General features: G+C 40.8%; 3 protein-coding genes across 5 annotated transcripts; all 3 read left to right on the top strand.

Annotated features, from left to right (window-relative positions):
• The first annotated feature begins 908 nt into the window (after positions 1-908).
• LOC129717396 (uncharacterized protein K02A2.6-like) lies at positions 909-4,539 on the top strand. Its single transcript, XM_055667280.1, has 3 exons — positions 909-950; positions 2,699-4,399; positions 4,447-4,539. Exons 1-3 carry the CDS (start codon positions 909-911, stop codon positions 4,537-4,539), a joined length of 1,836 nt encoding a protein of 611 aa, XP_055523255.1.
• Positions 4,540-4,880: 341 nt separating this feature from the next.
• LOC129717395 (uncharacterized protein K02A2.6-like) lies at positions 4,881-5,744 on the top strand. Its single transcript, XM_055667279.1, has one exon. The coding sequence runs from the start codon at positions 4,881-4,883 to the stop codon at positions 5,742-5,744; it is 864 nt and encodes a 287-aa protein (XP_055523254.1).
• A 7,033-nt stretch (positions 5,745-12,777) lies between these two features.
• LOC129720820 (protein Skeletor, isoforms B/C) lies at positions 12,778-15,772 on the top strand. 3 transcript variants are annotated; one of them, XM_055672635.1, is made up of 6 exons: positions 12,778-13,056; positions 13,115-13,346; positions 13,453-13,672; positions 13,742-14,089; positions 14,150-15,083; positions 15,145-15,772. In XM_055672635.1, the coding sequence occupies exons 2-6, from the start codon at positions 13,232-13,234 to the stop codon at positions 15,679-15,681; spliced, it is 2,154 nt and encodes a 717-aa protein (XP_055528610.1). In that variant the 5' UTR covers positions 12,778-13,056; positions 13,115-13,231; the 3' UTR covers positions 15,682-15,772. The 3 variants fall into 3 exon arrangements, with proteins under 3 accessions (XP_055528610.1, XP_055528602.1, XP_055528591.1); XM_055672627.1 differs by having other exon boundaries at positions 13,106-13,346; XM_055672616.1 differs by having other exon boundaries at positions 12,778-13,346.
• The last annotated feature ends 11,698 nt before the right edge of the window (positions 15,773-27,470 follow it).

Raw genomic sequence — 27,470 nt, 5'->3', positions numbered from 1 at the left:
GAAAAGGGTGTTGAAGGCAGACCCCGGAACGGACAGCACCGTGATGGAAGGTGTATTCGAGCGAGGTATCCAAGCGTTTTTTGAATCGTCCTCAAATTCACGAAACAAAATTCCTTTCGGCCAGGTATCGGAGCGAAGCGCGATTTCTTTGAAGGTTGGATCCATCCCAATTTTGTATGAGATAAAGCTCATTTTGCTTATATCAGCCCCTTTTTTCACCAGTGGTACTACTTTTACAGGACCATGACATTTCAAACTGTCTTTAACCAATTTTTCGATTGATTCCGGTTTGACACTGGGGTGAATACGTGAGAGATATAACCAAAACTGCTCAGCTGGCTCCGGAACGGTCAGGATCTCGGTCGAAACATTGCCATCACTTACCGCTCTGGTACCTCCAATGAGTGGTTTAATGATAGGTGAACCTTCGTCACGACGCCGTTTCTGAGGTGGTGGACGACTGTAGTCACCGGGTCCGATGTTTGCAGGGAGAGATGCGAATCGTTTCGACAATTGAACAATCTGCTGACCCTGCTTGGCTAATTCGTTTTTGAGTTCAGCTTGTGCGATTACCTGACGCTCTGTTATAGAATTAATCGCACTACCAAACGAAGAGATTGCAGATTTGAATTGCGCACATTTCATCAGTTTAGCGCACTCATTGCACATCCAGAACAAATTTGGGATTGCATGGACGATGTTCAAAAATGCCTTGTTCAATTTCGTGCTAGTGCATTTAAAATGAATCATTCTGTCGCAAAAAGCCATGCATGAGATGGATTCTTCATCACCTTTTACCGGTTTAGCACAATGATCACAAGCGGTAGACATAATAAAACAATATGGACGTGGTCACGCTAGCAAGGACTTTGCGCCTGCTGCTACGGACCGCTGAGCTGTTTGTCATCATGCGGGATAGTGCCGCTACAGCCATAGAAGCTTTCCTGCAGGTATAATCGACGTGACTCCCGAACGTGAGCTTGTCGTCGATCATAACCCCCAGAAGCTTCAGGGAGCGTTTTGAGTCGATAGTGCATGCACCAGCACTGATCGATGCCTCCTGCTACGACTTTCTGTTATTTACAACAATAACCACTGTCTTATGGTGCGCTAGCTCCAATTTCCTGGAGTGTATCCAATCTTCCACTACGCGTATGAATAGCACGGCCTTTAACTCCACCTCTCTAATTGACTCGCCATAGACTTCAAGAGTTATACCGTCGGCGAAGCTCACAATCACCACCCTTGGAGGGAGTGTTAGTTTTAACACGTCGTCATACATGGCTTTCCACAATACCGGTCACAGGATGGAACCTTGCGGTAAACCTGCGGTAACTGGGACGCTTTTCTGCCCCTCGTTTGTGTCGTACACTAGCACTCGATTCTGAAAGTAGTTACCCAGAATCTTGTACAACGGCGTCGGCACTCTGAGGCTCTGTAGCGCTAAGGCTATGGAGTTCCAGCTGGCACTGTTAAACGCGTTCTTCACGTCGAGCGTGACGATCGCGCAATAACGAATGCCCCTGCTTTTACGTTGGATTGCAACCTCAGCCGTTCTAGTGACGGAGAGAATTGCATCCACCGTGGACCTACCTTTTCGAAAACCGAACTGGTTGCTTGATAGACCATTCTCACTTTCTGTATATTTCACCAGTCTATTGAGGATTACCCTCTCAAGCACCTTGCCCGCCGTGTCCAGCTGGCAGATTGGTCTGTATGCCGATGGGTCACCTGGTGGTTTCCCGACCTTCGGCAACAGCACCAGCCTCTGGCGCTTCCACACGTCCGGGAAGAGGCAGTCGTCAAGGCATTTCTGCATGACCGCCTTGAACAATCCGGGGGCGTCTTTAATGGCCATCTTGATGGCAAAGTTCGGGATTCCATCTGGTCCCGGTGCCTTGCCTATCTTTAGGGAGTTTGCGATCTCGATCAATTCATCTTCTGTCACCCTTACCACATCGTCTGCCTTTGCACGACTGCCGTCACTCACGGTTGGTGGTGACTCGTCAGCCGGAGGCCAGGGACTTGGCTCGTGGCTTGGCAAGAGGCCCTGAATGATCGTTTCTAGCATCGCTGGTGATTGTTCAGTCGGGGCTAGCGCACCTCTATTCTTGGTCATAACGATCCTGTAGGCGTCACCAAGCATGGAAATTTTCACTCACTAGCAATATTCCATGCAAATGTGTTCTTTGATTTATCATGTATCGTCCAATTATTTTCACTCTCGTACAAGTTTTCCATAGAAACGCTGCTGATTGTTTTTCGCTTCCAAGTGTTCCGAATACCATAGAAGGAGACTGAATGATTCAAACACGATAATATTTATTGTATCCAAGTTCACTTGCATTCAACATTATCGCGAGAATCTTTGAGAGACTATAGACTGTTCCGAAAACTATAAATAGGGTAGGGAACATATTTTAAGCAGCTTTAGGAACCGCCTGTGTATTCAGACGAAATACTCGAAATGTAATGGGTGAAACTCAAACAGTAGTATATCAATCTGTTCGCTATCGTTTTCTCTATCAGAACTTGTTTTCAGATGGTAAAACCACAGATAACAGACATCTAAGCTAATTTTGCTTCATGTGTGTTCCATAGCAATTACACTCGAAGACTTTTAACTAAGAAGCCTGTGAATTATTAAGCTGGTTGACAGCACAATTTTCTCTATTCATATTTGTTCCAACCTCCAAAGAATATAGACGTTAAAGCTACAACTAGTCTTTTATTTGTTGGAGACTACAACAATTCTTGGCGACGAGGATGGGATAAAGAAGGTTACTGCTCATCCGCTGAATCAAAATCAAAGCCAGCAAAGAAGTTCGAAAAACAAAAGTACAAGGCATTTGTGAAGTCCAAAGGAATTTCAGTGAAACGCATCGATCTTCAAGGGAAGAGGAAATACGTTATTGTTGGAATCAATGGCAAAGAAGCTGTCCTTCAGTTAGATTGCGCTTCTGATATCACCATTATTTCTACGCAGACCTGGGAGGCGATAGGCAAACCAGCCATCAGAGAAACTGACATAACCGCCATCAGCGCTTCCGGAGACAAGATTAACATGGCTGGTGAGTTCCTTGCAGACATAACCATCCGAAGCGTGACAAAAGCTGGCATTGTCTATGTGTCATCAAGCCCGGATTTGAATGTCCTTGGAATTGAAACAATCGATCTATTCCATCTATGGTCGATTCCTTTCAACTCACTGGTCAATGCTGTGCATCAGAAGCCGGAAGACATTGAGCAAAAGCTGCGTACGAAGTTCCCGGAAGTGTTCCAGAGCACACTTGGCCGGTGTACCAAGGCAAAAGTTAAACTCTACCTGAAGCCCAACGTCCGTCCCGTGTACTGTCCCAAGAGACCAGTTGCATATGCTGCTCTTCCCAAGGTGGATAACGAACTTCAACGTCTTCAGGACAAGGGAATTATCTCACCAGTGAAGTTTTCCGACTGGGCAACTCCAATAGTAGTGGTCCGTAAGTCAGACAACGTTTCCGTCCGTATCTGTGGCGACTATTCTACAGGGTTAAACAATGCGCTAGAATCAGATGCCCATCCGCTACCACATCCAGATGATATTTTTGCTGATCTAGCTGGCTGCCGTTATTTCTCCCAACTCGATTTTTCTGATGCGTACCTGCAAGTCGAGATTGAAGAGGAATCACAAAAGTATCTGACGATAAACACTCATCGAGGACTGTTCAAATACAACCGTCTGCCGCCTGGAATCAAGTCCGCTCCTGGTGCCTTCCAAAGGATTATTGACAGTATGGTCGCTGGTATTCCTGGAGTAAAACCGTATCTAGACGATATCATGATTTCTGGTAAGACAAAAGAAGAACACAATCGAAGCCTTCATGAGGTCCTGGAGCGGATCAAAACGTACGGTTTTCATCTGAAGATCAAAAAATGTCGATTTGGTCTATCACAAATTAAGTTCCTAGGCCATATCATCGACAAAGACGGCTTACGACCTGATCCCGCGAAGACAACCGCAATTTCGCAAATGCCAGCTCCAACCAACGTATCACAGCTTCGATCGTATCTTGGAGCTATCAATTATTATGGGCGTTTTGTCAAGCAGATGAAAGAGCTAAGAGCACCCATGGATTATTTACTGAAACAAAACGTGAAATGGGAATGGACTACGAACTGTCAGAAGTCGTTCGACAAGTTCAAAATGCTGCTCACTTCCGACTTGTTGCTGACACATTTTGACCCGAACAAAGAAATCATCGTCGCAGGTGATGCATCCAAAAATGGCTTGGGCGCTGTTATTATGCATCGTTTTCCGAATGGATCAGTGAAGGCTATTTCGCACATTTCAAGATCTCTAACTCCTGCGGAGCAAAATTACGGCCAGATAGAAAAAGAAGCTTTGGCACTGGTTTTTGCTGTAACACGGTTTCATAAGATGGTTTTCGGCCGGAATTTACCTTGCAGACTGATCACCAACCACTTCTTAAGGTGTTCGGGAGCAAAAAATGTATTCCGGTATACACGTTAACCGGCTTCAACGCTGGGCGCTTACGTTAATGCTGTACGATTTTGACATCCAGTTTGTGCGCACTGAAGACTTTGGACACGCTGACCTCCTTTCACGACTAATGAAATGCCATTCAACAACTGACGAAGAGTATGTCATTGCTTCTGTCCAAATGGAAGCCGATGTCAACACCGTTCTCAGTGATTCTACTTCAAGTCTACCTGTGACGTCTGAAATGACCGCTACTGAAACATCGAAAGATCCTGTTCTCCAGTCGGTGGTGTTCCATATCAATTAAGGATGGCCCAATCATTCCAAAGCAATTAATGATCCAGTTGTCCAACAATTCTTTATCCGCCGAGACAGTCTGCTGATCGTCCAAGGTTGCATCATGTTCGGCGATAGAGTTGTTGTGCCAAACCGCTTTCGCAAACGCATTCTTCAGCAACTACATCGAGGCCATCCGGGGATGGAGCGAATGAAATCCCTTGCAAGAAGTTTCGTGTACTGGCCTAACATCAATGATGCCGTTGAAAAATATGTTCGATGCTGCAGACCCTGTGCTGAAGCTGCTAAATCACCACGCAAGACGGACCTGGAGTCGTGGCCCATTCCATCGAAGCTGTGGGAACGAGTCCATATCGATTATGCTGGCCCGATTAATGGATACTACTACTTTCTGGTAATTGACGCATATTCAAAATGGCCAGAAATCTACCGCACTCGAAGCACAAACACAACGAAAACGTTGGAAATGCTAGACGAGATTTTTTCAAGATTCGGCAATCCAAAAATTCTGGTTTCGGATAATGGCTCGCAATTTGTTAGCGCCCGATTCAAGCAATTCTGTGATGAAGCTGGAATCACCCACTTAACAATTGCGCCCTACCATCCACAGTCTAATGGACAGGCTGAGCGCTTTGTGGACACTTTGAAAAGAGGACTCAAGAAGTTACGAGAGGGAGGAAATCCAGCAACTTTCCGACATCTTCAAACTTTCCTTTCCGTTTACCGGTCCACACCCAATCGAAGTGCTCGTGATCATAAGTCACCTGCAGAACTTTTTCTAGGTAGACCCCTCACTACTACACTGGATCTTCTTAAGCCCCGAAAATCAAGCACACCAGCTGTAAACAGTAAGCAGAATAACCAGTTCAATCAACACCATGGTACCGTCAAGAGAGAGTTCTCCGCTGATGATTTAGTGTACGCAGAGGTTCATCATCACAATCAAACCTCATGGGTTCGATTTTGAGAGAAAAGGCTCCGTCATGTATGCTGTACTTCTGGACACCGGTCGTCTCATCCGTTCTCATACGAATCAGCTACGACAGCGTCATCTAGAATCCATTAGTGAAGCTACTGAATCAAATTTACCATGGACCGTGCTGCTTGAGGAATTTGGAATGCAAAATCTGTGTACTCCATGTTCGGATGAAACTGCCGATCCTGATTCCAAAGAAACTCAACAACCGCCTGAAATGCTGCCAGAAGTGGCACACCCAATTCAACAATTGCCTGAAGTATTGCACCCTGCCGAACCAACATTGGACCAAGAAAAGGTTCTAGCACCAGAAGTCGTTGTTGAAGGCATCAATCCGCAGTGCTCCAATCAACCCGTTCGTAACCGAAGGCTTCCGGCATGGCTCGGATCCTACGATCTCTTTTAAGGGGGAGATGTTCCATAGCAATTACACTCGAAGACTTTTAACTAAGAAGCCTGTGAATTATTAAGCTGGTTGACAGCACAATTTTCTCTATTCATATTTGTTCCAACCTCCAAAGAATATAGACGTTAAAGCTACAACTAGTCTTTTATTTGTTGGAGACTACAACAATGTGTAAAAAGACGCAACGGTCGCAATACGCAGTATGGTTTTCGATAGTTTTCCAGCTCTTATCGATATTATTGGAATAAGAAGCGTTGCCGTTTTTTAATGTAGAAATTTTGAGCAACCGTAATTTGTACATAATCGACAATTTCATTCAATCCCAGTTTATATTTGCGACAAATTTGTTTGTTTTAGTGTTAATATGAAAAAAAAAAACACACAAACCTCACAAAATGTTATATCACAATGTTATATCGTTGCAAAAACAGCGACTCTACTATTTGTGAGGATTTCCATGCGTCTGGCAGCTTCGAATATAATCCAGCGCTGCCATCACTAAAGTGGTTAAAGTCGCAAGTTGCAGAAAGATGTCGTTAGCATTCCAAACGAGTAAGAATTTGAAATCTTACACACGATTTGTGAAGTTTTTTGTTCTAGCTTGGATATCTGTTATCTGTGGTAAAACTAAGTTAGCAAACTTTGACAATCGTCAATCAAAGTTACGAATCGAGGGACACTATTCCACTCACCCCAAACCTATTTTAAGCAGTTTACATCTGTTTTTCAGGCGTTTTTTTTTCAGCACCCGAAGTGGCTCCTGAATGGCTGCAATATAGGTCGATTTGTTTCAATTGCAATTGTTCACAGATTTCTTTGTGATTAACGGTATTTCTTATATTCGTAAGGCAGCTAGACAATCAAAGTTTTCGTTTCCATCATTGAAATTGTCGATATTGATCGAAATGCAGGAGTTTGAGGCCTGTTTTCTTCGACTGATTAAAACAGACGCTACTGCTTAAGCCGTTCCTTACGCTACATCTTCTTTCTTGAATAAAACATAAATTTCAGGATTTTTCGGGTCATTTTATTATGAAATATAGATAATAAGTGTTTTCTTTCCAGTTTCAATTCAAGTTGGGATTATTTTTCTTAGGATACGCGAGTTCTCTAACTTTTCTCTTAACACTACGCATAAGCTTTTGCACAGTGTGTTCTCCGACCATTTTTACCACTTTAAGCCAATTTTTTTTAAATTTTTCAACATCGTCCGCTGGTTTGACATATTTCAAAGCCCAAAAAGTTTCAATAGGGCGAATTTCAGGGCAGTTTGGAGGATTCATCTCCTTTGGGACACATGTGACATTATTTGTTTTATACCACCCTAGTGCATCCTTAGAGTAATGGCAGGAAGCAAGATCGGGCCAAAAGATTGGAGGATTGTTATGCTGCTTAACCATGGGTAACAACCTTTTCTGCTAACACTCTTTCACGTAAATTTTACCATTCGTGGGTTATTCTTAATGAATGGACGAGATATTTTCCCACATTCACAAATGGCCTGCCAAACCATTACCTTCTTGCCGAATTTTTCGGTGTAAATGGCTTTCACTGGTCCAGGGACATCCTTTCCCTTCGGGGATGTATAAAATTGCGGTCCTGGCAGAGTCTTATAGTCCAGTTTTATGTAGGTTTCGTCATCCATGATAACACACCCCATTTTTCTGGTCAGAAGTTTGTCATAAAGCTTCCGAGCTCTCGGTTTCACAGATTCAGCTTGTTTTGGATTTCGTTTTGGATGCTTCTGCTTCCGACGGGTCTGCAGACCCATTCTTCCCTTGGCACGCATAACGTTACTCGCCGAGGTTCCAAGCTTTCTCGCCACATCTCGTACTGATGCTGAAGGATGCCGCTTGTAGTATTCCTTAACCTTTTTGTCCATTGTGGGATCAACAGGCCCGAGTTTTCTACCACGTCTTGGGGCATCAGTAAATGTGCACTCTTCACAATACTTCTGCAATGCGGTTTAAACTACTCCGACACTTGTACCTTCTTCTCTGGCTAATTTTCTTATAGAAAGACCACTCACGGTGCCCCATTTGTGCACAATTCGCTTTCTTTGCTCGGGAGAAAGGCCACGCATTTTCAAAATTTCGCACTAAATGTTAGAGAAAAAGACAGCCAAGAATCATCGAGGAATATCACGGTGAAAGCACGACGTGGAGTAGCCGAATTCCGCCTACAAGCAACCAACATTTGAAAGAATCGTTGCGATCGCTCGAGTGCAATCGTTTGTGATTCTTTCGTGAAACACTCGCTGTATGTTCCTCGCTCCGCATAAAGCAGGCAACACTGAAACAAAATCATCGAAGAAAGCCACCATATATTTTTTTGCTCTAAGTTGTCTCTTGCATGCGTGAGAATGTGTAATTTTTAATAGCGATGGTTTGCTGGGATTGAAAGCTTATGAAGAGCACGTTTAGAAATGACACCCGAATGATTGTTATGCGATACGATTTTTTCCATTCTTGGTGCAAAGTGCCTGCCGGAAGTTGCGTTGTTTTGGCCGGATCTTGCGTCGGCTCACTATTTGAAGCGATCGGTTGAGGAGATGACAATTTTGTCGCGAAAACTGAGGAGAAATTGATAAATAAAACGAAGAAGGAATTAAAAAACATGTCCGCCATGGAGCATGCTCCGGTTAACTACCGGAAGATCACACGCAAGATCGTAGATTTTTTTTGCGAGTAAGCTAACATATTTACCTTCCATGGGAAATTGATCAAACTCAATTATCTGTCTTAGCTATTTTTTAACAGCAAAATATGGAATGAATCATTCAAAAGTTATCGTTACGGGGGGGATCCTACTCTAGAAGGTCGAAGAATCATGAATCTTCTTTTTTTTTGGCTGTCTAGAGTAAAGTGAAGTGTTTGGCTATTGATTAAGGTATATTTGAAGATGTATTTTCCATGTCGTGAATGTAAATATAGTGAGTATTACACTGTTGGCAGCTGGGAACGTGGATGCTCTCTCTAAATCAGTACCTAACTGGTGGTAAGTTTTTCTCTGCTTCTAGTAGACCGATCGGGCTGAATTTTTTTTTCAGTATATAGAAACATATTATCTATCTTGTTACGTAGCCGTTTTTGAAAATTCCAAAAATTGCCAAAATGGCGGCCATTTTAGTAAAAAAAATTGTTTTTTTTTCATGAAAAATCACTATTTAAAAAATCATAAAACATTGAAAAACTCAGATATCAAAAAACGGCTACGTAACAAGTTAGATTTTTTTTTCCTGTTGGGTACATTTTCCACTGCGACCAGAGATTTGATCTTTTGTGGTGGGCCCCTATTTGATGTAAGCCTCATCAGGGTGTCGTACCACTATTAGGTTGAATGGTTTCCACTTGCTGAATATAGGCATCGTCCCAATAAGGTATTATTGAACGAATAAAGTTCACTGCCTTATTGGGAGAAGTCATCCAGATATCTAATGGTTGTATTAAGTGTTTATCAAAGAATTGCTTCCTCTTTTGAGAGAGTGCTTCACAGTCACATAATAAATGTTCCGAGGTTTCTTTATCTAGGTTACAAATACGACAGGCATCATTTTGCAATTTACCTATCTGTTTAAAGTGATATTTACTTGGGCAGTGTCCCGTTACAAGGCCACTGTAGGTACATAAGTCTTTTTTTGAGATACTGAGCAATCGCTGGGTTACTGTTTTTTGGGGTGCAATAAATTTTTTCGATTGTCGAGCTGAATTATTGTTTTTCCAAATGTTTTCTATCTTTGATTGTTCCCACTTCTTAAGTTCCATTTTGAGGGCACATTCTGAGATCCCACAAAACGGTTCTGGCCCTATGAACAACTGCATTGATCCATTTCTCGCCAACAGATCAGCTTTTTCATTCCCAGAATAAGTTTACTTTACTATTTCTAGCCACCTGCTGTAGCAATTGAATACAATACCATACTAATTTCGAAGAACCGGAAACGGATTTCAGTGCTTTTAGTGCAGCTTGACTATCCGAAAAAATGCATATATTTGTATGTCTATAGTTACGTCGTAAGCAAATTGTAGCGCATTCAATTATTGCCTGTATTTCTGCTTGAAATACTGTTGGCCACTCTCCCATAGGTATTGATAGACTGACTCCAGGGCCTGCCACCCCAGCGCCAACCCTATTGTTTAACCTGGAGCCATCCGTGTAGAACACTATTGAGCCTGGTTGAATGCTAGGCCCACCTGATTCCCATTCAGCGCGACTTGGCTCAGTCACTTGGAATAGTCGTTCAAAGTTGTACTGCCTATCCATCCAGTCTTCCTGAGATAACATTGCACTGATTTTGAAATTTTCAAGTATACTGAGGTGTCCCCTAAGGTCTCCTTCAAGGAACTTTTTTGTTCTTTGTAGCCTTAGTGCGCTTTTTTCTGCTTCTAATTGTACAAATAGATGCAATGGAAGTAAGCTTAACATAGCATCTAGTGCCTTTGAAGGAGTACTTCGAATTGCTCCAGTGATGGAAATTGTGGCAAGTCTTTGCAACTTTTCCAGCTTCTTTTGAGCATACTTTACATTTGTTTTTGGCCACCATACTAAGGACGCATATGTTATTCTGGGTCTAACGATAGCTGTATAGATCCAATAGATCATCTTTGGCTTCAATCCCCATTTGTTACCAAAGGTTTTTTTACTGATCCATAAGGCACTTGTAGCCTTATTTATTATTTTTCCATATGTAAGCTCCAGTTTAATTTGCTGTCTAGAGTTACTCCTAAGTAGTTGACTTCTTGCGAAAGTTCTAATTTCGTTCCATTGAGACATAAGTCAGGAATTTTGATTTTTTTCCTGCGTGTAAATAGAATAACGTTAGTTTTCTTTGGATGTATCGTAAGTCCCTCTTTTTTGCACCACATTGTAGTTAAATTTAGAGCATCTTGTAGTTTATCTTTGATTACATGCTCATATTTTCCACGAACTATAACTACTATATCGTCCGCAAAACCAATTACTTCGTAACCCTGTGATTCTAGTTGTGTCAACAGTTCATCAACCACTAATGACCACAACAGGGGTGAGAGAACCCCTCCCTGTGGGCATCCTTTTGCAGTCCTTACTGTGACTGTTGAGCCTCCATGATTGCAAGTTATTTCTCTTTTTTGTAACATTTCAAATATCCAGTCAACGATAGTTTTGTCGAAGTTACGTTTTATCATAACACCTTTCATTGAACTATAGGATGCATTATCAAAAGCGCCTTCGATGTCTAGAAATGCTGCTAGCATAATTTCTTTGGCTTCGAATGTTTTTTCAATTTTTGTTACTAGTGCATGAAGTGCTGTTACTGTGGATTTGTTATGCTGATAAGCAAATTGATATTTATTCAAAGGTTTTGGCTTCAGATATTCTGACTTTATATAGTCATCGATGAGTTTTTCCATCAATTTCAACATGAATGACGAAAGGCTAATTGGTCTAAACGATTTTGGACTCGTTTTGTCCTTTTTATTAGCTTTCGGGATAAAGACAACACGAACAAGTTAGATAATCCCTTTTTACATGTCAAAAAAAAAAATCAGCACAATCGGTTCAGTAGATGCTGAGAAAAATTTACCACCAGTTGAAAAAACATGGTTTCGAGAGAAACGCTGCTTACAGCGTAATCCTCATTATATTTGTATCCAGAACGTGCAAAATATATCTTCAAATATACCTTAATCAATAGCCACAATATCCGAACACATCACTCTACTCTAAGCATCCGAAAAAAAAAAATACGAAAATTTATTATTTTTCGACTTTCCAGAGTAGGGTCCCCCCTTAAGTTCACATTTACAGAGACAGCAAAAATGCGTATTCTCATGGATTAGTAATATTTCAAATTACTACTTCAAATTACTACTTAACGAAAACTTTTGAATTCCATATTTTGCTGTCAAAGAGTCAATAGTCTATAATCATTAAACATCATCATAGTACGTTTGTACCTGAAAACGTTCAAATTAAAAAATGTTCTATTCACTTAACGTCAACGTGATATAACATTTAAGAAAATAAATTATCTTACATTCCTCCTGTTCACCACAGTTTGCGTTATAACTTTTTTAGGCTTTCATATTAAAACAAGAAAAAAATACCGTTTTTTTAGTTGTTTTATTGTTGTTAAAAAATACTTTATTTTCTCTGTGTATAATTTTCTCTAAGCATAATTCTGGGTTTTCACCAAATGGTATATAAATATTCCACTTTTGATTTTTTTAAGTTTGCCAAGCCAAATTGGTGTGCGAACTGAAATCGTAAATGTTAGATTACGTCCCATCATTTGCATAAATTTTCTCATATAGGGACATTTAAGAGGCATCCTTACCAACGCAACATTCATAGCATAACCAAGGAAAAACATCGCTTGTTGATCACGATCACGCACTTCTCTCTTTCTCTATACCGCTGACTCATGAAACAAAACAGAGAAATGGAGAGAACGCTCAGGTTGGGGCATTCTCTCCAGGAAATAACACCAGACCGCGAAGAAAATGAACGAGAAATGAAAGGTGATCGTGCTGCGTTCTGTTGTTGTGTTGTTGTGTGTGCGCGTGTGTATGTCATGTGCGAATGAACTCCATTCTGCCCGGGAGGGTGGCAACCGACAAGAGGCTTAAGACGGCGAACAGACACAGAGACAATCGCTGGCTGGCTGGGCCGGACACGACAAACACGTACGTATGTGGGCAGCCTTGAGCTGCTTTCTTTGCGTACAACGCGCTCCAGTGGTTTCTGCTCTCCGGAGGTGATCGTACAGTCGTCGTCAGCAAGCCCAGGTGTGTGTCCGAAAAGTGACCACACCAATTATTGTCTACCATCTAGATACGATCACCAAAAGTATTCGGGAAGGATGTGATTGTTGTTTCGATTACTAACAGTAGGGAATTCCAAAAAGCATTTTCGTTGGTGAGTGGCAGGTGTAGAAGGTTGTGTCCATCAAGTGAGAGTTGTGCAGTTTTTGCAGACAAAATAAGCTCGTGCCAGTTGCACGGGCACGGTACTGAGAGGGGAACGGAACGAAAAGGGTGGCGAGACAGAGTGATATATACGATACAAGACGGAGTCGCAGTGTTGGTGTAAAATGACGATTTCTTTCTTATCGCGGATAGCTAATATTTTTTGCAATGTACGATGGAATTCCGGATTCAGACAAAATCTGCTCGGTCTAGTCTTTGCAATCTTCATTGTGATAGCAGGTGAGTTTATTGGTGATGGTGGTAAAAAGTGAAACTATCAATTCAGGTTCGTCACTTGGACTATACCAGAAGCATCGAAGTCACTCAATCGCCTACCGTGTTTCAGAATCTCAAAAACCAGAGGATGGACCGTATCGGGGTAAGTACATCGGTAAGTTTAACTCGTACCATCATCAGGCGTCCGGTGAGGTTTACGCCGTGGATGAATTCACTTTTCTGCTGACGGGATTCAACTACGATGGCAATGGAGTGGATACATTTTTCTGGTCCGGTGCCAGCAACCGTCCCGGGCCACAAGGTTTCATCGTTCCGGATGAGTATGGCAAGTAAGTTTAGTGACCGCATCTGCTCAGCAGCCACCGGGAAACTTTCTTACACAATAATCCATATTTCAGAACCAACATTTTGGAGCGATATTTTAACAAAGACTTTACGATCCGGCTGCCAGATAACAAAAAGATCACCGAAGTCAAGTGGTTGGCCGTGTACGATCTGAACTCGCAGAACAACTTTGCCGATGTGTACATCCCGGAGGACTTCGAACCGCCGGTGTCGCAAAGGGCAGGGAGTCTTTCGCGCAACAGCCACGGTGTGAGCAGCGAAACAATCGACATTCTGGACTCGAAAACGATTCGCATAACCGAGTTCAGCTACGATGGCAAGGGCCAACAGGTGCACTTCTGGGTCGGTGTTGGACCGGCACCGTCGTCCAAGGGTCAAAAGGTTCCAGATGAGATGGGATAGTAAGAAAAATTCACACATTAAAAAAAAAAAAAGAAATCTGACAGGCGTCTTACTTTTAGTTTGGACGCGATCCGCGCGTATGATCGGGAAACAATAACGCTGGAGCTGCCGGGTGACATGACGATCTTTGATATCGATTGGTTCGCCGTGTATGACGTGGAGACGAAGGAAGATTTTGGATCTATTTTGATTTCCGATGATTTGAACGTTCCACCGTCGCTGGTTAAGGTGACGCCGCATGCCGAGTCATTACCAAACTGTCGGCAGTTGCACAAGGATTATCGAATGTCGTGGGAAGTTTTTGGACCACAGATTACAATTCAGCTGGCGGGGAATGTGAAGGAGGATGAGTACATGGCATTTGGGATTAGTGGGTCGGAAAGTCAAAGCCAAATGCAGGGAGCGGATGTAGTCGTGGCTTTCATCGAAGGCCATCAAGGATACGCCGTGGATTACAACATAACATCCCTAGCGCCGTGCGTCCAGGTGCTGGGACAGAACAAAGGTGTCTGTCGGGATGACGTGGTCGGTGGACAGGATAGCTATCAGTTGCATACTTTTGGACGAGAGAACGGAATCAATACGATCACCTTCCGACGTTTGTTGATTTCGCCCGATCACGGCGATAAGGAATTCGTGCTCGATCGTCCTATGTATATCATTTGGGCGTTGGGAAGACTTGATTCCAACAATGAGCCAACTTATCACGATATTTACCCCAAACGCAATGTTATGATTGCGTTCAACACTTCCGAGCCAGTGAATGATTGTTTCAGTTTTACTCGGAGCGAAGTTAATCTGAAGGACGTTTGGGAGAAGGCACGGATCTTCGACAGTACGATTCGATCGTTTTCAGCGACACTTGGACCGGCTGGCGGCAAGCGGGGTTACCAAGGTATAACTGGACACGTTTCCAACGGTTTGGCCTGGTATATTAACGGGCTGATGGTACCAGAGCTGAGGCTTCGACGAGGTTTAACCTACTCTTTCAAGGTAAGTTCTAGTTCGTAGGAACGCACACCAAAAAATGTCATTCTATTCTAACATACTTCAGGTTCGCGGTGGAAATAATCCCCATTCATCGGAGTTTTACCATCCGCTAGTCATAACGGACGAACCTCGGGGTGGATTCGATCGCCTCAGCGACGTCAAACAAAGCGAAATCCGAGTCCTGGCCGGGGTGGAATTCACCCGTCGAGGCCGTCCAAAACCGACGGCTGCCGGTCCGCTCTGTCTGGCGCGACACCCGGACGGGCAGGATCGTCGTTTGGACGACAATTTTGCCACCTTCAAGAAGTTCAACCGAACGCTTCGCTGGACCTGTGAATCTGGCGATCCAGCCATACTGGAGATTACGCCCAACTCGAGCTGGCCGGACGTGGTGTACTACAACAGTTTCACTCACGCCAACATGGGCTGGAAGATTCACATCGTCGATAGCTACAGCAGTGCGGCTCGTAGCAACGGGGTCTGCTCGATTGGGCCTGCACACGACACAAGACTGCTTCTGGGGGCAACGGTGGTGCTGCTGCTGCTTTCGACAATGTCCTCCGCCGGAAGTCTGGCCACGCGACTGGTGCGAATGATTTGAAGGGGAAGTGTGTTTGTTAGTTTTTTTTTTGTTTTGATTTAGTGCACTGCAAATATAAATACTGAACCTTCGGATATTATTTATAACGGGAGCTTGTTGCTGTTCCTCTTATCTGAAAACCAAAGCAGGCTGCTGATGAAAGGGTAGATATCTGTTCGAACGGCGGCATTCTTTATTACGCCTAAAGGTAGGCACAGGTCTGTTTTTGGTTTACACCATCATATCATCATCTTTTTTTCACTGTTTATATTTATCGCATCTAAATATGAAAAATACGTTTTTGGAACAATCTATCTGTCTGTATGTAAATAGCCTATCTTATTAACAAAAAATAGTAGATTGTAACTAATTGGGTTCAATAGGTTCAAAGGAAAGAGCTTTTTTCTATTCTCGCTTATTTTCCGTCGATCTAGTTCCGCCACTGTTGTCAGTGTGGCGACTCAATTTCCAAAAATAAATTCCCTGGTATTCCCTGATTGTCCCTGATGTTCCAAACTTTTTCCCCTGACTATTCAAATTTATTTTAAACTGATTTAAGTTCCGACTATCATAGTTTTTTTTCACCTAAATCACAAAACTAAAAAAGATTAGACTCAAACTGGTTCCTGCTTAAATTCGCACCGGTAATTAAAACAGTTTAGCTTCGATTTTGCTAACTAGAATCTTGAACAAAAATATATTTTTGTTAAGAAACACGTCCAGTTTGATAAAATTGAAAAAAAAAAAATTGCACTGCTCGACAAAAGTGAAAAAAAAATTTCCCAAAGCTCAAATAAGTACCCTAGAAATTATAGCTTTTTAACCATTTCTATTAATTTGGGTGCTCCTGGTAAATGCAAAAGTGCGTCAAAAGGCCGCAGGGTAATTTATGGAAGTCATTTCTGAAATGTCTAGGGGCACTTACTTTTTGAGGGGCAATCAACAATTTTGAGACACCTATTTTGACAAGAAAATTAATCAGATTAAAATTCTGGTTGGATCAGTTGAATAGTTATTTCAAAATCTTGACTGTAAAAATTAGAAAATTACAAATAAACAATTTCGCAATCAAACCTTTATTCTGAACCCTGTCGAATGCTTTTTCTATGTATAGAAGAGCAGCTCCTCTTGAATAACCTTCAGATTCATTAGCTCGTATCATCAGAAATTGATTGGTCGACAACTTGAAACCTCAGCTGGATCCTTATCCGGCTTTAAAATTGAATATATTTGACATTTTTCCATAATTTGACCTAATATTCATATTGAAACAATTTCTAAGAATTTCTCAAGAAGAACTTTAATTAAAATTTTTAAAATCCCATCGTCACCAAGTGCTTGTATGTTTTTGAAAATTTTAATGATAGATTTAATCTCATTTGAGCTAGTTCTAATTAATTCTGCTGGTAAAAAATTAGGGGGTAGAATTTTGATAACATTAACGTGTGACTTCGTCTTTATTTGGACTTACTATATTCCGAGTTATGAACACATCTTCAAACTACTAAGCCAGTCTTTGAGTCTTCTGCCAGTTGGGTGCAAAAAAAGTAAACACCATTTTTGATTACTGAAATATGACAATGGCGAGTGAAGCTTGCTCAGGCGATGTTAGAAGGTGTGTCAATAGTTCGGAAGCAATTGTAAAATTGAAGTGCAAGAAACTGGAAAAAATCTCGTCTAACCACTGGTTTTAACGAAAGAAAAGTAGTAATTGGCATAAAATGCGCGCACTACTGAATGACTCGTCTGGTCCCCGTGACTCTGTGGTTAGCGATGTCGGTCGGCTAGCTCTTCCACATGGTTAGGCTGACCATACGTACCGTTTTGTGATGATGATGGTCCCACCTCATACCCCTACATCGGTTTGAGCTGGTCGATTTATCTAAGTAAGATATTATATAGAGTCATACAATGTAACCAGTTGGCAAACAAATAACGGACTGGTTATTAATACAGACATAGTAACCCTTCAAAAGAATACCAATAATTTAACAATGAGTATGAAAAAAACGATTTTCCAATACCATCATGGATCCAAGGCTCATCCAGAACGTTTCCAATCCGAAAATTATCTGGACTTGGTTAGGAATTGAACCTAACATTTAGGAGTGTTAACTAATCAGAATTGATTCTGGATAACGATCCAAAACTACGAGAGAGATCCTGTGATACTATAGTTCTCGATAACGAGCTTTACAGTCCACAGGCGAACCCAAGCCTTTTCAGTTTTTTCTCCCAACCCTAGTTCCAAATCGTAAAAACAGATAAATATCAAAAATCAGAATAACAGCATATATGCTATTTCATACCAAAAAGCAACTTTCCAACCCGATATGCTTTTTGTTTCAATTTCAGGGGTTTAATCCTGATGTACTCAATATCCAGATTGTCTATGTCAGTCTACGCGCGCGTGGCTCAAACATGTGTAGTCGACTCTTTTTTAAACTCTACTATTAAATATTATACAACTAATTCAAACAAAAATCCATCATCATCAATGAACATCTATTACATCTTAATATTAATCGCATAACTTTATTTTGTAAGCGCTGCAGTCTCAATATTTGTGTATTGTTTGCAAGAAATGATATGGATGGGCAAAAATCTATATGTGGTGAAATGATTGACTTATAAAGACTAATTTTACTACTAACAGTCAATTCATTTTTCAAACGGCACAGAATACCGTATTTTTTTGCCATTTTCTTGATGACATTGTCAATGTGAGACTTAAAAGTTAATTTGTCATCAATAATCACTCCAAGATACTTTATTTCGTTTACGCGATCAATCATCTCACCATCAATTGCAATATTTACGTCTGGTCTGGAGTTGGCAGAAGAAATGATTAAGTACTTTGTTTTGCTAATATTTAATTTTAGCTGTTTAAACTTCAACCAATTCGCCAGATAATGTAAATCTTGATTTAAAAGTGCCACAACGTCATTAGGATTCTTAGCCGCAATGAACAGAACAGTATCATCAGCAAATAAGTTGATATCGCAAAACCGTAAAACTCGCTTCATGTCATTAATATAAATAATGAACAAAATGGGCCCTAAAACACTTCCTTGCGGTACACCAAGTGTATTAGCAATGGAATCCGATTCAGAATCATTAAAACGAGTCTTCTGAGTTCTAGCACACAAATAGCTCTCAAACCATTTGTATGCTGTCCCTACGATACCAAAGCGCTCCAATGTTTGTAACAATAAGGGCCTAGAAATTGTTTCAAAAGCGCGTTTTAGATCCAAAAACACCGCAAAAATGGTTTCTTTAGCCTCGATTTTTTCTTTCCATTTTGCTAACACCAGATTTAAAGCAGACTCACAAGAGTGACCCTCTCGATAACCTGTTTGCTCTGGGATTAGCAAATCATTACTATTTAAATAATCCATCAGCTGGCCTTTCACAACTAGTTCTAAAATTTTCTCTAATGTGTGCAACATATTAATGGGGCGGAACTCTTCGGCTTTATCCGTCCCATTAATCTTGGGGATAGGAACCACAAGTGATTCCTTCCAAACCTGAGGCACGTGCCCTGTTTGCAGTGATTCATTGATAAGGTCCAGCAGATCGTGTCCAATGACATGGAAGCAATCTTGTATTACTTTTGCGTTGACATCGTCGATACCAGCCGATCTCTCAAGAAAAAAACAAATATCTTTCAACTGTGCAAAAGTAATAGGATGAAAACCAGAAAAATTACAGTTATTATGGACCGGCTGTATTATTTCGAGAGGTTCGTTGACCAAATCAATACTCTGATTGATCGATTGAACACTATCAACGAAATAACTGTTGAATTTACTTGCAATCACTCGCGCCGAATGTTCTTCTAAGCCATTAAAAGTTATGGTTTGCGGGCAACTATCTTTACTTTTTATTAATGATTTTAAAATTTTCCATAACTCTTTGCTATTATTTTGATGTTGATCAATCTTCCGTTGTATATATTCACATCGTGCCTTTTTCAAGGTGCGTGAGTATATATTCCGCGCAGCGGTGTACCTATTCCAATCATTGCTATCATTACTTCTGCAAAATTTTTTGTACTTTTTATCTCTTTTACGTTTTAAACGCAAAAGTTCTAAAGAGTACCACCTGTTCGAATTATGCAATTCAACACACTTTTCGGAAACTAGGCTATTGGTACACTCTTTTAGCGTGTTAGTTAGAACAGCTGCTTTATTGTCGAAATTCCCTGTTATTGGCTGAAAATTCAGGCTTCTCGAAACAAGCTGAGACATTGCTTGCTTCGAGTATCTATTCCAACACTTAATTTTTACTATATTATCACGGTTTTGATCATTCTCAAGTACAACACAAATTGTCTCATGATCTGTGATTTTATAATCGGCCTCAGTGAAAGAATGAACATTATCAAAATTCGAAAACACGTGATCAATTATTGTACGAGAGTGTCTGGAAATTCTTGTAACTTGAAAAACCGTTTGTTGTAAATTGAAAAAATCTGCTAATTGCCTCAATTGGTTCGAATTTGGTATATTAAGCCAATCGATATTAAAATCGCCAGCAATAACATTTAATTTACTCAAGTCAATAAAATTATCCCACCACTTTTCTAAAGCAATACTAACATTGGACGTGTTGTTTCCACAAGATGCCGTAAAGCAACATAATTTGTAGATAAACCAGCAATATTCAAATAAATCATTTCTTATTTCCTTTCACATTGCGTTTTCTTTAGCTGCTATTTACTTAACAACATGTTGCTCTTTCTTTTCTCAAACAGTCTCCGAAATACTGGACACTGTGTACTATATGCTGGATGTTTAGCGTCCAAATTTAAATTGAAGTCTTTATTAGATTTTAAACAATTTACACTTAGAGCATGTTTCGGAATTAACACACTCTGTGCTTTTATGACCAAATTCTCCACATTTGAAGCAACGTAAAACATTAATGGCCTCTTGAACAGAACACCTTTCCCACCCAATGCTTACTTTACCAGCAGACATCAGGCGGTCGAATGTGTCCCTATCAACTTCAACAATTGTATTATATTTATTGTATTTGAAGCGTAAATTTTCAAATTGCGCAATAACTTTGACTTCATTGATTCCGATGCCATCATTTTGACTTTTAAATAAGTCAATGAAGACTTCGGGGGAATATTGATCACTCATTCCCACAATTTATATTTTGGCTTAGCGTTTGTAGGAATAACAGCATTGTACCTTTCACCTAAATTGCTTTCAATGTTTTTTTTTCACGTCTTCAATATTATCCCCTATTGCACACTCAGCAATTATCGAGCCAGCTTTCCCGTTCCTAAAGTTTCTAATTTTGTGTACTTTCGGATCCAAATTTTCTTTCAAAAAAACTCTAGTGTCGACTGGTTTAATCACAATGACCGGCCGAGTCTTACGGTTTTCAGCGCGCTTTAATTTATTTACCGTATTCCCAATCGATCCCGCTAAAACATTCGCGTATGTCGGAGATTTTTGAGAAAAAACCTCGTTATCTTGCATAATCGCGTCTTCAATCGGTTCATCATATTTATTCGAAATAATTTTTTTCTAATTGGGAATAGAGTCCAGTTCAGAGTGAACCGTTCTCTCAGTTCTAGATCTCTTTCTATTCATTGGCACACTTTTCTCTCGATTAACATTTCCGATTACTTCTATTTTGAAATCTTCAAGCTTTTTGGCAACATTGGCTTCAATGCATGCCATGCTCTCACGAAGAGAATTGCTGATCGATTTCAAAATAGTATCGATACCGTTAGCAACCGCGATGTTTATCTTAGTTTCGATTCCGCTTTGAGTATTTGTAAGCGACTCAGAGATAGATAACAAAGTACCCATCATCTTTGTCATCTCACCACTCAAAACATCATCCATCCCGCCATCATCTTGGGCCGATAAACATACAGCACATTTAAAAACATTATTCTCATTATCGTTAACGACTTCCGCCGCTATTCTAGTGAGCGGTGTGCAAACTCGATGAAATCGAGACTTGCACTTACCCACGCAAACAACGGGATCATCGCTAACACGAACTATATTACCACATTTTGCACAGTCCATATCAAACGCACAAACAACCGCCGGCTGGACTCGTCCAGCAGCAACGGCGAAGGCAAAAGGCAGCGAACAATGGAAAAATATAACAATAAATATTTCACCCAGCAGCCGTAGCGTCTATGTGATATAGACGCGATGGTCGGCGCTGACACAAATTAAATCAATAAAAGAACGAATAAATCGAAAGCATGCAAAGACACTTCTACTTATCCGTTCAGGTATCCAATTTGGCCGTCGGATCACTAGTACTAGATCACCTGAAGCATTTGATTTCACACAAAAAAAACTTTTTTATTGAGACACTAGCGGTACACAAGCTACCATGTTCTCCGTCTCACTACTCACCTATTTCTTTTGAACGGGACAGTCCCGTTTTTTCGACTATTTTTAACCGTTCTGTCTTTTTGCCGTTTTATACCGTTTTCGGATACTCCTTGAAAAAATCTTAAATAGAGATTTGCATTGAAATTTTCCTAAATGGAAAATAAGTTTCCAAGCAGCCAGAATTTTTTAATATGACTGAGTACGTTTTATGCCTTCCTGGTAGTACCGCACCACTGGAAGGACATTCCCTATCGTGAACTGACGAAAAAGTCGCGATTGAAAGTTGAGACCATGATAATTGTTAGTCAAAATCTCGATCATCAAGTGACAAATTTCGGGAATTCACTGCAAAAAATCACACTCTTCAGGATCGAGTAAGTTCATCAAAGCAATGAATAACTGTTTGCATGCTTTGGTTTGTAAAAATTTGCAAAAATCAATTTTATCCTGTGTCCCGTTTTTTGAACTCATTTGTCCCGTTTTTATTCCGAGAAAATCTGGTCAGTCTACACATGGTTGTGATATCGGGTTCGATTCCCGATCGAGTTGAGGATTCTTTCGAGCTGGAAATCTTCTCGACTCAGCACTGGGGCACGGTGTATCGTTGTACTTATCCTACACATGCAAAATGTGCCAAAAACAATATCGATAACGAATTCTCTCAACTAATTTAGTTGATCGAGACCGCTATTAGCTCCAATGCTAAGCGTGCGATATATATAGTTACTGAATGACTTGTTGGTATCTATTTGGATACTTTTCGAAAAATTTAAAGTCACTTTTTCTTGATATCACTAAAGTCACTACTGTTGTATTGTCTAATTGTATGAGCCCTGTACAAGGTATCATCAGTTCCCTACAATTCATTCTCAGGAAGATTTACTGTACAACATTCCCCGCGGGAATTCAACTGAAATCTGAACTTGATTGCAGTTTAACAAATATACTCGAAATTTTTGGAACAGATCGATCTTTAAGTTTGTGCAAATTGTGCATGTTGTTGCTGAGTGAGAAGGGTTTGAAGGTCATGTGTCGAGGGAAAACCCTATCACTCCGCGGGAAGGGTTAAATAAAGCCTACATGCTGAAATGGATACGTTCTTCTTGAAAATTACTTTTCAGGAAAATTCTTCTACAAGGAACAAATACTTGTTTGCTGAACCAAGTACGAGTGCATAGTTTCAGTCATTTAAAAAATGATCGATTATTTTTTGCATATTTTGAACTCATTTTGAAAATGCAAATTAAGTAACCTAATTATCATTGAGTGTTGTTACCACAACCTTCAGATTTAGGTTCAGGTTGCTGGTTAACATCCACATCGAAATAAATTCAATTCGGAATCAACTTCGTAAAAAATCCCAAGCCTCAGAAATTTTCCCTGATGACCTTTAAAATTCTCTGATTTCCCTGATCGAAAAATTAAATCCCTGATATTCCCTGATTCTCCCGGTTTTTCCCGGTAGTCCGGGACCCCTGGTTGTTGTGACAATCACCAATGCCCAGGGAGGCGACTCTACCCAGGACCCTAACTTACGGCCCGTTGATTAACGGACCGGCGCCAACGGCTTTACTTCCTCATGCGATGGAAGGCGTGATCCTAGAGGTTTTTCGCCTCAGAAAATCTCCCGGTGTCCGCTAGAATTGAATCTAGACCAGTTGGGTTGGTTGTGAGTGGAGTGGCTGGTGTCAACGTGGGACTCTAAACAATGCTGACACGATGGTCTTCCGGCGAGACAGGGGGTTGGTGCAGGCCTTACAAGCCAGCCGTAGAAATCATCAGTACAGGAAGCAAACAATGTAAATTCGGACCGGCACAATCGGCATAGCAACGAAACGGACTAACGATTGAAAACTTGGATCATGGAACTACGAGTCCCATAATTTTTTGGGAAGTACCCGCATTCTTTCTGATTTATTGAGGGTCCACAATTTCGACATTGTAGCGCTGCAGGGGGTATGCTGGAAGTATCGGTACATACGTACAAATATGGGTGTTAATGGATGCATAAGGGTTATTACCCAGCGAAAAAGAAACACTTTCATTTCATCAGTTTCAAGAAAATTTCACGTATTTTCAGTGTAGTCAAGAAAGTAAAGCAAAAAAAAATACACTGTTTCCGGTAAAAAATAATTAGTTAGAGAATAAAAGCGTTTGAGTACACCCGCGTTTTCTTTTACGTCATGTCCATGGTCCTTCGAAACCGAATATAATGAATTGGCCATTATGGAATCATTACTTCATAAGCGGAATCTAGCCCTCGAGCGGCTAAAACGTGAAAACGCGAGTGCTAAATTACTGAAAGAGTGGCAAGCCCCGGCGTACGAGGTAGAGGATCGACTTCGTAAACTTCATGAACTGGAAGAAAGCTTCGATCGTATTCAAACGGAAATCGAGGAACTATCGGATCCAGCAGAGCTCTCCTCCGTTATTAATTTCCGTACAGACTTTGCAACATTGTTTTATGCTCAATCAAAGAAATAGTTATCGGTTTCCGTTATACTCTACTAAATTTTTTGGAAATAAATATTGAAATTCAATCCGCAAATATATATTTCAACTGTGACGTACAGTCTTCCTCAGTGCTTATGTGGACTGGTAAAGAGCAAAGCGTAAATCCTGTTTTTTTATTTGTAGTAGGTAAAAATGAAAACCATCCCTTCCAGCATAAAATGGCATCCTTCCATCATATGATCCACCGCATGGAAACTTTACCTCTAAGTGAAGTAGCCAAGCAAAAGGAACTGGAATATATTTTCGAAATTGCTAAACTTAATGGCTACAATGAAAGTATCATTCAAGCCATTGTTGATAAAAAGAAGCGTGCTCAAATTCGGAAATCTTTTACAACACTCACCCCAATAACAGGAGATCTGAAAAGGGTAGCCGTTGAATATGACGTTAACTTGACACGCCCACTTCGTTCAAAATTTAGAAAATTTGGGATGGATATTGTCTACACTAGTAGAAATACCCAACTCAAAACAAAATTAGGGTCTACCAAAGACCCTATTGATACCCTGAACAAAGCTGGAATTTATAAAATTGCATGCAGTCACTGTGACATGGTTTACATTGGACAAACTAAACGTAACCTAGGGATAAGTCTCAAAGAACATTTCACAGAAGTGACCAAAGCAAGTAAAGTTTCAACAAATGCCCCACCACACCATTTCAAATCAAAAGTGGCTGAACATATTTTTAACGAGGAACATCCACTTTATAAACAACACTCATGCACGCTTCTCAATAAAGACGCAGGTAATCACCCCTCATGGCTATTCAATCTGCTTCCCAAAAACCCCAGACATGGTACGGTAAACAATCGACCGCATAATTCCCTACCTAACTCCAATTAAGGGTGCTAAATTTTCATTTTTACCTACTACAAATAAAGAAACAGGATTTACGCTTTGCTCTTTACCAGTCCACATAAGCACTGAGGAAGACTGTACGTCACAGTCGAAATATATATTTGCGGACTGAATTTCAATATTTATTTCCAAAAAATTTAGTAGAGTATAACGGAAACCGATAACTATTTCTTTGATTGATCTCAATCACTCTGCTAAGACGCTCGTTATAGATTTTCTAGAATTGTTTTATGCGACAAAAGGATTATTCACAAGCCAATTAGTGGATGATGCAATCGGCCATGATGCATCGCTGAACTCGCGTCGAAGCACGAACAGTGATGCGACATACATAAATCATCCAAATCAATTGGAAGAGGCGATTCGAGTGTTCTGGAAACACAGCAGACATTATTAACCCGGCAGGTTGCAGCTTCAACTTCCGCAGACGAGTTAGCTGTCCAACTTCGAGTTAAAAATGCAGAGCCAGTAGACACCCAGTTACCGTCCTACACTCTTCCCGTCTTCAAAGGTAAAAAAAACAATAACCATCTTTTAAGGATCTGTTTTTGAGCAGTGTGGATAACAAAAATCTCACCAACGCTCTGAAACTGCAGTTGCTGTTGTCACATTTGGATGGGGAGGCCAAAAGCCTTGTAAGTACATACAAAATTACGGATGTCAACTACAAAGAAGTATGGGATACTCTGATCGAGTATTACGACAAACCGAAATTCTCTATAGCTGTGCTTATACAGGAGTTTTGTGATCAACCGGTAATCAAAACATTAAATCTGCCCAATGTGAGGAAGCTCGTATCAATTTCCGACGAAGTTATGCGTCAGCTTAAAGCTATGGGCCCGGAGTATGAAACCAGGGATCCGTGGCGCAGTGGGCTCAATATATAGTTGATATCGATAATCAAACTTTCGATGATTTGCTAAAATTCCTGAAGAGAAAATGCGATGCCTTTGAGACCTGTGCTGCATTCAGTGGACGGGTGAATGAGTCGAAGCGCGACTTCATTAGAGATGAAAGGAAATCTACAATCAAAAGGAAGTCAAAAGTATGATATCCGTGAAGGAACAGAATTGTCCAATGTGTTCGGAAAATCACGTTATCTACAAGTGCAACGAGTTCAAGTCAGCTACTGTACAGGAAAGACGAGAGCTAGCGCACCGTGCAAAACTATGTTTCAATTGTCTCAGAGGTAACCATTGTGCTTAATCCTGCTTATCAAAGACTGTTTGCCGCACTGCCGAGTGTAAGCAAAAACACCACACTCTTTTATGTCCAAGCAGTGTTGCCACATCTAATAGCAATAACCCAGTGGAAAAACAATCGAGTTCAGGCGATGAAAAAATATCGCATACAAGTGAAGTGGCAGTATCCTGCGCAACAAATGTCAAAATGGATTGTTTTCATCTCTCTGTCAGCGTGTTACTGACGGCTATTGTTCTTGCCAAAGGGAGAAAGCAATTTTTAGAAGCGCGTGCAATGATCGATTCCGGATCACAAGCATCATTTATTACTGAGAATCGTTTAAATCGTTTGGCTTTGCAGCGGAAGAATTCTAATCCTATAGTGAGTGGCATCTCGGATACTACAACAGGTGAAACTAGAGGAGTTGTCGCTTTGGACATTTCGTCGCGTTTCAACTACAAACTGGTTATTCGAACACAAGCATATATATTGCCCAAACTGGCACGCAATCTTCCTGAGCACAAAATTAATCTACGTCGTTTAAAATGTCTTCAGTCACTACAGCTAGCGGATCCTGAATTTGATAAACCGGGAAAAATAGATCTCATTCTCGGTGCAGACGTGTTTCTTCATATATTGGAAGAGGGTAAACTGAACGACGAAGACGGCATTCCTGTTGCAGTGAAATCTACATTTGGTTGGATTGTAGCGGGTCAAATCGGTGCGACAGTAGCTTTACGTTCATACCCGTCAATTATCAACTTACACACTCAGTTGAATGTTGATAAACTTCTTCGACAGTTTTGGGAAGTTGCCCTGCACAGAATGAAAATATCACCTATCGATTTATTGGCTAAATTTACATAAGAAATGCTAT

The sequence above is a fragment of the Wyeomyia smithii genome, chromosome 1, assembly GCF_029784165.1.
Source record: "Wyeomyia smithii strain HCP4-BCI-WySm-NY-G18 chromosome 1, ASM2978416v1, whole genome shotgun sequence".
In the NCBI taxonomy this organism is placed as follows: Eukaryota; Metazoa; Arthropoda; class Insecta; order Diptera; family Culicidae; genus Wyeomyia; species Wyeomyia smithii.
This window is presented reverse-complemented; position numbering and strand designations above follow the sequence as displayed.